This window comes from Adelges cooleyi, unplaced genomic scaffold (genome assembly GCF_023614345.1).
Source record: "Adelges cooleyi isolate 19-005CV unplaced genomic scaffold, UGA_ACOO_1.1 ACOO_flye_CR_arks_rails_tigmint_CR_PRNA_21, whole genome shotgun sequence".
In the NCBI taxonomy this organism is placed as follows: Eukaryota; Metazoa; Arthropoda; class Insecta; order Hemiptera; family Adelgidae; genus Adelges; species Adelges cooleyi.
Genome location: NW_026095871.1, coordinates 6,792,321 through 6,806,353, shown reverse-complemented (window position 1 = coordinate 6,806,353; position 14,033 = coordinate 6,792,321). Strand labels below are relative to the sequence as shown.

The 14,033-nt window shown below is 31.9% G+C and overlaps 2 protein-coding genes across 2 annotated transcripts; one reads left to right on the top strand and one right to left on the bottom strand.

The window, feature by feature from the left end:
• The first annotated feature begins 2,551 nt into the window (after positions 1-2,551).
• Positions 2,552-5,887, top strand: LOC126834624 (zinc finger protein 699). The gene is made up of 5 exons (XM_050566699.1): positions 2,552-3,480; positions 4,322-4,589; positions 4,875-5,319; positions 5,436-5,549; positions 5,631-5,887. The coding sequence occupies exons 1-5, from the start codon at positions 3,049-3,051 to the stop codon at positions 5,743-5,745; spliced, it is 1,374 nt and encodes a 457-aa protein (XP_050422656.1). The 5' UTR covers positions 2,552-3,048; the 3' UTR covers positions 5,746-5,887.
• A 4,536-nt stretch (positions 5,888-10,423) lies between these two features.
• On the bottom strand, positions 10,424-13,414 carry LOC126834692 (40S ribosomal protein S4). Its single transcript, XM_050566799.1, has 6 exons — positions 13,296-13,414; positions 12,677-12,935; positions 11,774-11,871; positions 11,527-11,698; positions 11,333-11,462; positions 10,424-10,610 (listed from the first exon to the last, which is right to left on the bottom strand). The coding sequence occupies exons 1-6, from the start codon at positions 13,296-13,298 to the stop codon at positions 10,475-10,477; spliced, it is 798 nt and encodes a 265-aa protein (XP_050422756.1). The 5' UTR covers positions 13,299-13,414; the 3' UTR covers positions 10,424-10,474.
• Positions 13,415-14,033: the final 619 nt, after the last annotated feature.

Genomic DNA, 14,033 nt, shown 5'->3' with positions numbered 1-14,033 from the left:
ACTGCGCTAGTTCAAACTGTACTTGGATTAGAGTATGTTGGTTCATACTTTGGTAGTTTAGACTATATTTCGTTTATACTGTACTACTAGTTTGGACTGTGCTTGCTTTTTTTTAAATTGTCTCTATCTGTAAAGCAATAAAATGTGAAAGTATAAAAGATTTTAAAAAATTAAAATAGAGAATTATAATACAGGAATTATTAGTAGGTATTATCAGATGGAAAAGAAAAAAGTTGTCATTTATTTTGTTTGTATAATATTTGTTTCATTTGTGTTTTGTTTTAAAGAAGTGTTAACTTTATTTTTTATAAATTATTAACAAATAAATATTGTACATAATATAATACATTTTTTTTTATTTAGACTTTCAGGTTAAAATTATTAGTACATTTTTTGGGTTTTGCAATGTTTTGTCTATTGTTTTTTATTGAAAATGTCAATTAACAGAAAATAATCAGACACGTATTGCGAATCAATACTGTCATTTGTCAGTCGTTCTACTGATGGACTACAATATCAAGTAGGTACACCATAAATACAAAACCAGTATAATATGTCACTTTTGGCTAGATACGCTCGAACAGTATTAGTAAAACATACAAATGATAAATAATATATTATATATTGCATTGGTGGCAAAAATGAAAGTCGGATATGTAATTTAATCTATATTTGGTCATTTTTTTTTTTTAATAAAAAAAATCGACCTAAAAGGAAAAAAATATATTTATGAACTACCAAGTATATATTGGTTTATTTATAGTGTTATTGCTCAATGTGAAAAATTCTTTAAATACATATGGACAGTTGTCCTAAAAACATGTCAAATCAAGAATTTTTTCCTATTCATTAATCTCTGTCAAACAACAAGTCAAATACACTTACATCGAGCTATACACATTCAATTATTTGGTATAGAATTATAGTGAACAATATAATATTTCCTAAAAACTACTATAAATTTGAGGTACAAATAATTGACAATTTGTTTAGCATGTTCAAACATTTTAATTCCAATAGGAGACACTACTAAAATTGTATAAACATTGAGAAATCCGACGTTTCAACTTACACGTTTAAAGATGCCAGCGATGATGCTACGCAAACTTATCATATGGCACGATTATATATATAGAATTAATATTTGATTTAGTTAGTAAACAACATCGTTAAAGTCACGCTTTCGATTTTTTTTTCATCTCCTTGAAAATTTCAATTTGATGTTATTTGTTTTATTTAAATACAGAAAACCGGTCCTTTTCCGAGTATCTATTTTTCTATTATGTTAATTTAGCGGGATTTTACCTGAAAAAACAACCCTGGCTTTTTTATGTCAACCCTGATTAGTTGTTATTATTAATGTGATTCACATACATACATATATTCAGACCGGCAAGCACAAGGAGATTATGTGCGGCTTTTGAGTTTTGCAAAAGATGTTTTTTTTTGGTTTTTTTACCGCGTTTACACGCGATACACGGCTTAACGGTAAAATCAACACAACTTTGTCAAACAAATAAAGTGCCGGGTATATGCTTGGTGTCTATGTAAATTATTGTAAAATACAAAAAAAAATTACACATTTTGACAGGTTTAATAAAAAAAATTTACATAATTCCACTCGGTAGTGATATACTTAAGAAGGAACGCTTCTTTTTTTTAATAGCTGCCATTAAATTGTTTGCACGCTCATATTCTGCACAGATAAAATTACCTATAATTTTCCCAGAGCCCCGAAAATAATTACAATTCGTGATTGTTGTTTTACAATAAAAGACACAGTCTAGTTGGCAAATTGAATAGAAAAAAAAATGAATTACGGTTTGCGGGTAAACAAAAAAATAATTCTTTTGGATGAGAAAACTCTACATACAAAATATACTTGTGGGTATTGCCACCATTTAATGGTAAAGTTGAATAATGACGTCACTCGATTAAAATATTTACATTATTGTGTACAGTTGATGTTTTGAACAACCGTGTTCGTTTAACAACCGTACACTGTTTCAATGCATATTGTGGCAAAAAAGAAGTAAAAAAACAACTCCGAAATACAATTATTTATTTACATTTTATGTTATTGTTATTTTAATACATTTATAAATAACAAATAGAATATTACTTAAATTGATAACTCACAGCCAGCTTTTTATACATAATTTATTTTAAATAATTATTTCCCTATTTATGGCTATAAACGCATAAAACCAAAAGATTGGTTGAATTAAATTAAATTTTTAGTCAACGTGAGAGGAAGTTGAGGTAAGTTAAGCATTTTAAATAACACAACAAAATCGTACCTACAAATTTTTTTTAAACTAAAAATTGGCAGTAAATAAATCAAATATGTACCAGTATGATAATGTACCAGTAATAAGGAATATCCTAATGATAATTTGATTTTTTTTTTTTTTACTTTATTAGTCTACTTTTAACGTTTTTTACTTATTATTGGCCGGATAGTATCTTATAAATTTAGTTTGAATTTAAAAAACAATATTATAAGCCGTACATCGTCGGCGCATTTTTTACTGTAACTAAATAAGTTTTTATCAAAGTTATTAATGTGGAACGATTCATAAAAATAAAGCTATTGAATTTAGCAAAACAAAAAAAAAAATAATAATTTAAGTCATATGGAAACTTATCGACTGCTACATATAGAATAAAGGTGGACGTCGTGAGAAATTATCTAATTAACTGAAATTGGTGCTGTGTGGCTTCCTATTAATAGAAAAATAAAAGTTGTAGGTATACAAAGACATTAAAAACGTTATGAACTGGTAATGAAATTTTCAATAAGTGAGACATAATGTAAGAATGTTATCTTCTTTTATAAGATTCATTTTTATGGTTCACGACAAGCTTGAAAAGCTGAGAAGAGGTATATTTTTATATATATATATATATATTTTTTTTTTTTTTCCTCCCCGTTAGTTCATATTGTCGGTTCACCCCACTGCCCGGACCCGTCCAACAAGGGTTGACGAATCACAGATCAATTAAAGCGAAAATGTATAATGTATATGTATATTAATTTAATACAAAATGTATGTTTTCCTATTTAAACGCTATGTAGAAGGAGAAAAAAAAGTTTGGGGACGCCAGCGGTGCGGTGAGGGGCCATCGGCTGCGGCTGCAACGCATCCCCCGACGACCGGGCGCAAGGTGGTACACGAGGGCTTTTGTTGTAATAGTCGCTCCACCCTCATCGCGGCCACCGGAGGCTCGAGCCCGCGCCCCCAACAAAACAGGTTGCACTTGCCCACCGGCCGAACCAGCGAGCAGGTCTCCCGACGAGCTCATCGCCCACTGCAGCACTGTGTCCACATGGAACCAGCCAACAAGATCAGGAGATGCGTGGCCGGCACGTTTCTGCCGCCCGACTGTGGAACCGCGGCCGTCGAAGTCGCCGATATGCTCGGCCACCTGGAAGACAACATCGGAACACCTTACGACGGCGCCGCTTCGCGCAGAAAAGTAAGCAAAAGCACGGTCAACGCATCAACATTTTTTTTAACTTTACCAATGAAAAACAATAGCCAAAGCTTATCCGCAATAGATTTACTTTGGTTTTTTAAAGACAAATATTCTATAAATAACCTCTCTTTGCGCACACCGTCAGCTAAAGACTGCGAGATTTGACCTTAATTTAAATTTCAAACTAAGATTTATCCTTGTTGGTAATTTTTTTTATTTAAACATTTTTCGGAATTATTTCAAATTCTAATTACAGCTATTGCCCAACAGATTAACATATAAGAATTCTAGAATCAACTAATAAGAGTAACTTGTAACAGACACAGTATGTTCTATTAGGTTTTTATTAGGTAATTTTTAAATTACCTATTAAACATTGACTCTCAAAAACTCGGAAATCTTTTGTATAGGTTTGTGTTAATGTAATTATTAAATATAATGTAGCTTGTTTCTTAGACTGAGAAGAATTAAAACTTGAAAAATTGCTTCATACATTTTTGCATGTTGCGTCATTGCTTCTATGTACCAAGTACTTATTCCGTTGTATAATCTATTAATATTTGATAACCTAGTTTTAATTTTAATTTCAATTTTTTTTATAGTACTCAATTATAACTTCCGTGTATTTTAAAAGTGTAAATGATATTGTTAACTAATTGTCGTGTCGATCATCTCCAGTGATACATTATTACTTCAATGTGCAATGGTCTTTCAAAAAGAACTAGGCAATAGGCATCTCCTATAGTAGGCACGTGGATTGAAAAATGGGCATAGTCGTACACAATGTGTTATATAAGGTGTTGAACGATTGTTTTTATTAACACAAGTGGTGTGCTTTCAGATGGTGTTGTCTGTGGACAAGATGGGACAACTCATGTGTGCGGAAGGGGCCGGCTGTACAGTGGCGGGTTGTAGCTGTTGGATACTGTCCGTGCCGTTAGCCGACGACTGTCACGCGTACAACTGTCGCATCAGCCTGCTGACCGCGGGCACAATCGCCTTGTACACCACCACAGTGGTGACACCCGGACAACCGCTTAAGATGTGGTTCCCGCCCGACCTACAGCTAATGCTCCACGTGCCTTTTCTCACGCCCGTCAACATCAGAGGTGAGAATGTCCAATAGTTATCAAGCTGAAATACACTAAGTACGGGGGTGGATCTACGAATGAAAAAAGAGAGGGACTAGAAAAAAAAAATTCCCTTTAAATACATATACAAGCATTATCAATATAGTCTTAGATTTAAAGTTTACATAGTAAAAAAATACACATTCTAATATATTATATATTAAAATAAATGGGCAAATGCTATAGTTATACATAGTAATATTACTTATTACCGATTACACCATAACAATAATAACAATAATATATGGTTGTTGTTACGCACAGACGAGAGAAAATACGTTTGTCACGTGTGCGGCTATACTTGCGAAAAACCGAATCCTTTAAAAATCCACATGGCGTTGGATTGCGGTAAGCTGCCCAGCGCCAAGCTGTGGTCCAGGCTGGTGCAGGACGAGGACCGCATTGTGCAGGAAGGCTCGTTCCGGTTTAGCCTGACCCCAGAGTCGTGTAGGACGTCATCGGAATCGGCATTCCGGCCGTATTCGCCCGCTTCGTCGTCCACCAGTCTGGTGGCAACGCCTCCGCCGGCCATCGACAACCGGACGCCCATGATGCCGGACGCAAGTAACGCGGGCACGGCCATGTTCGACAGGCGGTTCGCCGAAATGGAGACGATCGTCAGCAATCTGGGCCACTCCGAGCAAGGCCACTTGTGCATTTACTGCGGCAAAGTGTACTCCAGGAAGTACGGTCTTAAAATTCACATAAGGTAGGTGGTAATTATTAATATATTTTAACACTAACAATTATTAACATCCCGAATTGCACTCGATCAACAAAACTATTTAAATAATTACCGTCTCACTGTAGTACCGAATGTTTTAGGACACATACCGGATTCAAACCGTTAAAATGCAAGTACTGTTTTCGACCGTTCGGCGATCCGAGTAACCTCAACAAGCACGTTAGGTTGCACGCCGAAGGAGACACGCCGTACAGGTATGAAAAAATTCTAGATTTAATACACAATGTATTCGCGTAAACGAAGCCGTTACATTAAAGTACTTTTGTTGCGTTCAGGTGCGACTGTTGCGGTAAAATTTTAGTGCGCAAGAGAGACTTTGACAGGCACATGAAATCAAGACATGCTAGACTGGTGTCCAAAAGCGTATTCAAAATGCACGTACCCGTGTGATGATACATGTGGCGAGTTTTTTTTTAAAAACCACTATGACCTCTGTTAAACATTTGTGATATGTAATTCTAGTCTTGAAAAGTAGTCATTGTAATTTGTATATTATGCATTTTGTTTTGAGATTAATTTTTAAATTTTCTTTTTCCTGTATTATTATATTAGACGGATAATTTTAATATCATCATTTTATATAATCAGAAAAAAATTGTTATCTATTTATTTACTTTTGAAAAATTATATAATGGTGTATACGAAATTGTCAAACGTAATCTTGTCCAAAATAAATGACTTCTAAATTGTGTCAACGACTGTTCATCATACCATAGGCAAATTGGGTGATTTGATATTTATATTAATTTTTATACCTACGGGTTGTGATTTATTTAGCTTTTTTAAATTGTCTTCTTGAAAACTAGTCCTTTTAACACTTATTTAAGTTTAGATATCAAATTATTATAATTTTTTTGGCTTTGAGGTTTTTACAACTGAAGAGTCAAAAGATTATAACATTAGTTACTACGAGGACGCCACGCCGTCCATTTTTAAGGAGTAAAGTATAGGCAAATGCTTACAAAATCTTAACTTAAACTGTGGTGTGTAATTATAAGTTCAGTAGTTAAGACTTTTTTTTTGGTAATTACATTATTTTTCGGACTATCAAAACATCCTTGACAGCAATTTAAATATGTCCGTTTAGTTGAGTTTTACGCGGATCGGGTGGCTAAGCTTCAAATCCACATTTACCTCCATTTCATAAGTCCAAGTAAATTGTATTCAACGTCGATTGGTCGATATAATCACTATCTGACAGAAATGTGTAAGTTCAGCCGGAAAACATGATAATATATAAAGACTATGTTATTTGTAAATTTAAATTTATCTTAGTGTTAAAGAACTTGTTATTGCATTTGGGTCAAGGCAGATTTTTTTTAGTGTTTATATTCAGACTTTAGTTTTGTACTACACACGATATAAAGAAAAACTAGAAATAAAAAAATGCCATCCAGTTATAATAAATAATAGTAATAGTAATCCCCAAAAAAAACCTAACCGTAAAATATGGGCCGTTAGGTTAATACTTGGCCAGTTTCTGAATGAGGCATGAAGCATAATAAGTGGTTCCTGACCCAACCCGGTACAAAGATTCTATTTTACAGACACGAATAACTCAGTTGAACCAGCAGTAACACCGTCTGAAGAATCAACATTTTCACCTTCCTCATTGCCATACTCACCAACTGCAGGTAATTTTTCATAAATTGTTATGTTTGTCCTTAGGAATTTAAAAGAAAAACTTTTTACATTATTTCACCCGGGCTCCTCTTAGGAAATATGTATTATATGCATACATTTTTACCAAAAATAAAATATTAACAAACCATATGGTTTTTTTTTACAGTTACCGACGTGGACCATTCTGTCGTAAAATGCAAATACTTGAATGAAGTAATTACGCATATGATGGTAATGGCCGATAAGTTTAATGAAATGAAAAATTGGTCAAGCCTGATAGAAGAAATTCGTGGTTATAACGTTAGTAAATCGATAATCTCATTGTACAAGAGAGACCCTATTTTGATTGGCTCTTTGTGGGACTTTTATTTATATAAGATTTGGCTGGAGAAGGCGAATATACACCTTTTGAAAGACGACATCACACAAACGAAGGTAAAGACTACACATGGAAACGTTATTAACTCACTGGAGAACGACTTGCAAAAATATAATTGTCCCAAAGATAACAAAAATAGTCTGTACGGCAAGTGGATAGAGCCTACAGCGGCCAACATAAAATCTATGGTAAAGAGAAACCATTCCACATTTTATAGCCCCGTGAAGATAATTGATGTGTTGGAACCGGAAACTCTTTTTATGGAAACTTTGGACCCTGGGAACAAACGATTATTGGAAGGCCATACCAGATTTGTAGATTTAGGAACACATGTCGCCACAAGCCTAACCTTTCAAAGATCTTGGGAAAGTATTTGGTCAGAGTTTGACGTGACCGTGGACCACTATAAAAAAATCAAATCGTACTTCACGTTGCATAAGAATTTTTTAAATACCATTATGATTAAATGTTATTGGGAACAATACCTGCATATAGAAAAAATATCAGACAAAAAACAGAAATTGAGCTACGCGACAAAATTGATTACCTTACTCAACGACTATAACCAGATGTTAGTAATCCAAGACGATTCCAACCTGAAGTACTTATTGAACACTATCGAAGAGATCGCCAATAAAAATGGAGATACAACCAAAACAACATTTGAATTAATGACAAAAATTGAATCGATGTGTTCTTTGCTGGAGTGCTCAGAGATAGATACTTTATCAATTTATGTTAATGAAACCATTTATGAACTTAGTTTTAAAAGCTTTGAACTATACAACGTTGACCCCCTGTACAATGTGAAAGACTTTTTGGACATTCTCCGAGATATTTTCAAAGACATGCGCTTAGATGTCACGAGGACATTTCTTTCTCATATTGATGATAAGTTGTCTACGCCAGATGACTGTTTAATGTAATTTTTTTTGTATCTGGTTGTTCAATTATATTAATATGTATTCAATTATATGTATCCTTTCAATCTAACTGTTATTAAAAAAAAACAGTACAGTGGGGTCAGGGTATAGTGGGGACGGGGAGGTCATAGGTTTACAGGAATTTTTAAATCTGAAAGTGATAAAATCACTTTCGAAAAAACGCTTCGATGCAAATCGGTAGTAAGTATTTTCAAGCCAGTACAGTCCAAACCAAGCACAGTATAAACCAGCAAAGTTAGAAAGTATTAAATTGAGGTTCTGTATTTACAAATAAGCATCAAAGCGTTAAATTGAAAGTGATTTTATACGAGAGGACTAGTACAGTAGAGTATAGGCATAATAGAATCAAAGCAACGAGGGAACGGAGAGGTCACAGGTCTAGAGGAATTATTATAAATAAAAGTGATAAAATTGAATAAAATCACTAAAAAAAATAAAAAACTTGAAGCCCCTCTAGGGGGGTAGGGATGGATTTAATTTAAATTTGATACAACTGACGTGTGCGGGCACCAAATAAATATTTCTTATAAATTTCAACTCGATCCGACTCTTTTTCTCGAAAGTATAGCCAGTTAAAGTTCTAATTAAAAACTCGTACGGTTTTTTTTTCAAATTTCGACTGTGAAGAAGTAAACTTTTTCGACTTTAACTCCCTAAAGTACCAACTAGATAAAATTTGTAATTTATAGAGTTGCTACTCAAAGGAATTGGTCCAGTATTAAAAAAGTTACAATGTATACAGATAAAAAAAAAGCCCACATTTTTAATTGTCCTCTTCATTTTATGGGTTTGCTTTTAAATAAAATCGACTTTTAATTTCAACTTTCCTCGTACATTTTAAGGGGCCTCTTCACTAGCATTTATTAGGCGCATTGTATAGACAATTTTTCGATAATTCTTAACACAAAGCTAAAATTTTTAAACATACATATTACAATAGGAAAGAACTTTCCATTTTGATGATTTTTTTTCAAACTTTTATAACGCATATAGGATCTATTTTTGTACAAAATCTCATGTTTCTACTTCAGTCTTCAAACGTACTATCCTTAAGAATACATCGAATTAAATTTTTAAAAACATTTGAATTCTTTACAACATTTTCAAGGCATCGGTCGTGGCACAATTTTAAAATTATTTTCAGTTAATTATTTCATTATACAAAAATGCAATTTTTAACTTTTTTCATCTAAAATAATTAATTAACTGAAAATAATTTTAAAATTGTGCCACGACCTATGCCTTGAAAATGTTTTGAAGAACCGATATATTTGTTCAAAACCTTAATCGGTGTAATCTTAGGAACAGTACGTTTGAATTAGAATGAGTTGTTTTCGACCAAAAATATGCAGGTGTATGGGCCCCTTAACATAACTTTTTGATTTTTTCTAGATAAAAAAAGTACAAGTAATTTATTTATTTATTATTATTTATTTACTTTAAATAAGTTATTTTTTTTATGCTATGAATTAGTAGAGGACCATTTTTCATTTTTTAACAATAAAAAACTGTAAATATCAAAATATACTTTACGGACCGTATTAAATGTTTGTTTTATCTCTATATATTTATGTGTTACACATCGACTCCAGATACAAATATAAAACTAAGTTAATTTGATCGTTCAAACTAAATGTATACCTAAATAAATAAAAACTTGGTATGTAAGTATCTAAAATAGGAATTACATTAAATCCTAATTAGGAATTATTACAATTGTTTAATAATTAAATGTTAAAAATGGTCACAGAACCATCTGCCTATGTTTTAAACTAATATAAATTAATTAGTTAAAGAACTTTGATTACCTAATCTATTTTGGCGTCCTGATTAACAGAAATAAATAAATATTCAAGTAATTTTGGAGTAATAATTAACAGAATAATAACCTAAATGGTTTAATTTATGTTATGTGTTATACAAGGTACCTCACATTGTTTTGACAATTTACATACATTTTCTATGTACTCAGTGTGAATTGGAGGTAGGGGGACTGAGTACTCTAACTTTTTATCAAAAATTGTAGCGTACACCTGTCCTCTACTCATTTTTATAAGTGGTGGTTTTTTAAGGGTAAATATAGCCGTTGATACAGAAAGGGAAATCTATAGATAAAACTCAGTTTAAATAAATGTCATTTATTCAAATTACATGATGATGCAAACACAAACAATTAACGTCTGCTAGTCTTAGACTTAGCAGCCAAGCGCTTGTCACGTTCTTCAGCAATGGTCAATTTCACTCCCTTACTCCTTGGCAACGAAATGTAATTCTTTTGGCCCTTACCAATAATGAATACATTGTTCAACCTATAAACAATAATTGTTATTATTAAATTATTATAAACCAGAATAATAACATATTTAAACCTAATATATTGAAAAATTAGTGCAAACATGGTTTAACAAAGCTAGAAATTTGATTAACTTTGAAATATTACGAAGTCAGACGCCCTAACCTGTATTTACTAAGGGGTTTGTAATGGGTAATGTTTGTCAACATAAGAAAAAAAAATTATCAGTGTACATTTATAAGTATAGTAGCCTTCATTGGTAGTTTATTTATTTGACTATTATAGGGCTATTTCACACTGAACCACCGAACAGTATTTTTGAGAAGCTTTTCTGATGGAAAAGCTATTAGGAGATATGGACTGCTGTTTTACACAGCCACAATTCGGTAGCATTATAGACACCTGGCTGTTATCGCTGTAGAACACACCATTTAAAAGAGGCTCATGTGATCATTGTCTTAAAATTTTGATTACACTAAAAAAAAAATATTATACGACAAACATTGTCGTTTTGATGGTACTGTAATAAAATAAGTTACTATTAAAAAAAAAGTTAACAAAAACAGGTGGCCAATTTAAAAAAAAGAGAAAGTGTGGATAAAGGTGTCTGAAACTATTTAACTATAATTAATTTGAAAAAGGAATCTAACTTCATATTAAAAGAAAACCCTAGTGTCTATCCAATATATATGCTAGATAATTAATATACTGTTGTGTAATTAATTCTATTCAACATACCTGGTAGCAAAGATATGTTCGTTAGCATCCTTAATATGAACAATATCAAAAGATCCTGGATGCCTTTCCCGGTTGGTAACAATACCAACACGCCCCAAGTTACGACCTCCAGTTATCATACATAAATTACCTATACAGTAAAAATACGTAAATTAGACAAGATAGTAATACTACGTTTTTACAAAATTACTTACCAGTTTCAAATCGGATGTGGTCTAAGATTTTGGATGATGCAATATCGTACCTAATTGTGTCATTAACCTTAACGTTCGGGTCTGGATAACGGATTGTGCGCCCATCGTGTGTAGTCAAAAATGGTACACCTTTAGGTCCTGTTTGAACTCTCTTTACCTTACACAACTTATACTAAAAACAAAAACAGTACAGTTAAATCAATTGTTGTTTATTATAATAAATGAGCATAAAATTTAATTGAATTACTTTAGCCTCTTCTGGTGTGATTCTGTGGATGGTGAAACGACCTTTGACATCATAGATCAACCTGAAGTGCTCACCAGTCTTTTGAATGGAAATAACGTCTATAATAGAAAATATCATTTATTTACAAAAAAAACTATATGCGAGTTATAATTAATACAATTTTATTTTTATAGTTAAAGGTAGTATGTGATATTTTCAAACATGTATAGTTAGGTACCTTCAAACAACCGTTATAGCTAGTAACATCAGATGATAGCTAGATTGTTAAAAAAAAAACCTTAAGAAAATCATAATAATGTGTTAAGGGTAATTAAGTTTTATATTAGGTAAAAAAAATCAAATTAATTCAAATTGTTTCAAATGCATTTTTATGCAGATACAAATATATTTACCCAGTCATCACAAATAAACATTAATTCATACGAGACTTCAAGAAAAAATGTACAACTGCCTACATTGGCCATAAAACCACAACCCAAATCTGTTTACTTGCCAACCCAACAACAGTCCCTAGCTGACGAAATTTTTAAAAGTAAAATAATAACTTAACTAAATATATTAATCTCCAATTAAATTCCATAGCAAAATTTATCCCCAAATACAATTTCCCATCATTTACATCTTGAGAGAATTTTAACATAAAATTAGTAGTATTTTATTATTATTAGGTTATTTTGTAAATAAAACATAATATAATCTATCTATTCTATGAAAACATTAAATAAATATAAAATGTAGAGGTTTATAAATTATTGATTTTTTCAACGCCAACTTCCAGCAATAAATGAAAAATAACCATCAAGTACCAAGTATCAAGTTTAGTTTTAAGAACACTTCATAATTAATATCTATAGTCATTAGTTAATGGTATATATATATATATATATATATATGTATACTAACCCATGAAGCCAGCTGGATAGTTGGGATCGGTGCGCACTTTGCCGTCTACCTTGATCAATCTTTGCATGACAATCTTGGTAACTTCAGCACCAGTAAGCGCATACTTGAGACGATTACGCAAGAAAATCAAAAGCGGTAACGATTCACGTAACTTGTGTGGACCAGTGCTTGGGCGCGGTGCAAACACACCTCCCAATTTGTCCAACATCCATGCCTTGGGCGCATTTAAACGCTTCAAATGCTTCTTGGGACCTCTAGCCTAGACAAAACATAACATATTAATCATTATCCCTAATTTGGTTCACCCACCAACACAACATCAGCCGATGGTCGATAAAATGCGAAATACGAATTTCACCAATTAAATTGAAAATCTAAATCAATTAAACCCCCTCGAGAACAATAAATAAAAAACTGTACCGACCGTGTTGGTCTATATATTTCATTTTAAGCAATTAATTGGTCGTTCGAATGATTATCAAATTCAGCAATTTTAAGTAACCTCGTAATTTTAAATTTATAGATTTATATAAAAATAATATTCATTGTTCCTTGTTATTTATTATAACATTTTGTGATGGTTGAACAATTAATTGGATTAGAACGGATAAAAACTTACCATTTTGACAACGTTCAATTACCGAAGAAGACGCGAAAACTAGAAGAACATAACGGAGGTCGGAGACTGGCGAAACGGCACCACATAAAAGATAGGGACTCGTTCAGAGTGAGGTTAGGTTTTTGTAAACATCACATAAATGTCAAGGAGATTAAAAGTGTTGGATTCTTATCACCACTTAATGGTTTTATCACTATACCAACAAATAACGAGGGAAATTCAAAATACTATGTGAATAAAAATGAGTGTAATAATTAAAAATAACTATGATAATATAATTTGTACGGTATAATAGTGTATTTAGTTTATAATACCAATAAGTAAGTACATAATTGTTGCAAACAATAGGTCTATACGTTTTTAGAACTGTTACAGATCCAAGAATTAAGAATATTTAATAATTGTCATTAATGTAGCGAAAAATGTGTATTATTACTTATTATGAAAATTGCTTGCTAAAATTTTAAAAAACGACTCCATGTAAATACGTTATTATAAATTATAAATTTATTATTTAGATTTATCTTTTGTAGATAGACATAACTTTAATAGAATTGATTTATAACGACAACACTTATAAAAAAAAAACATCAGGAATAATGCCTTAATTTTTATGAATTAGATTCCCATTTGAAAGTCTTATGTTTTACGTGTAATTGAATATCGTTAAAATTAATGACTATTTTTTTTCTTTTAGTCTGTAGTAACTACTTGAAAGAAGATAATTTTTTGATTTGC

Bases quoted from the DNA above. Each gene is read 5' to 3' on its own strand.
- LOC126834624 (XM_050566699.1), top strand. From the start codon at position 3,049: ATGTATGTTTTCCTATTTAAACGCTATGTAGAAGGAGAAAAAAAAGTT. The intron at 3,481-4,321 runs GTAAGCAAAAGC...GTGTGCTTTCAG, and splicing joins GCGCCGCTTCGCGCAGAAAA to ATGGTGTTGTCTGTGGACAA. The intron at 4,590-4,874 runs GTGAGAATGTCC...TGTTACGCACAG, and splicing joins CACGCCCGTCAACATCAGAG to ACGAGAGAAAATACGTTTGT.
- LOC126834692 (XM_050566799.1), bottom strand. The intron at 11,872-12,676 runs GTTAGTATACAT...TTTCTATTATAG, and splicing joins CTATCCAGCTGGCTTCATGG to ACGTTATTTCCATTCAAAAG. The intron at 10,611-11,332 runs GTATGTTGAATA...TATTGTTTATAG, and splicing joins GAACATATCTTTGCTACCAG to GTTGAACAATGTATTCATTA.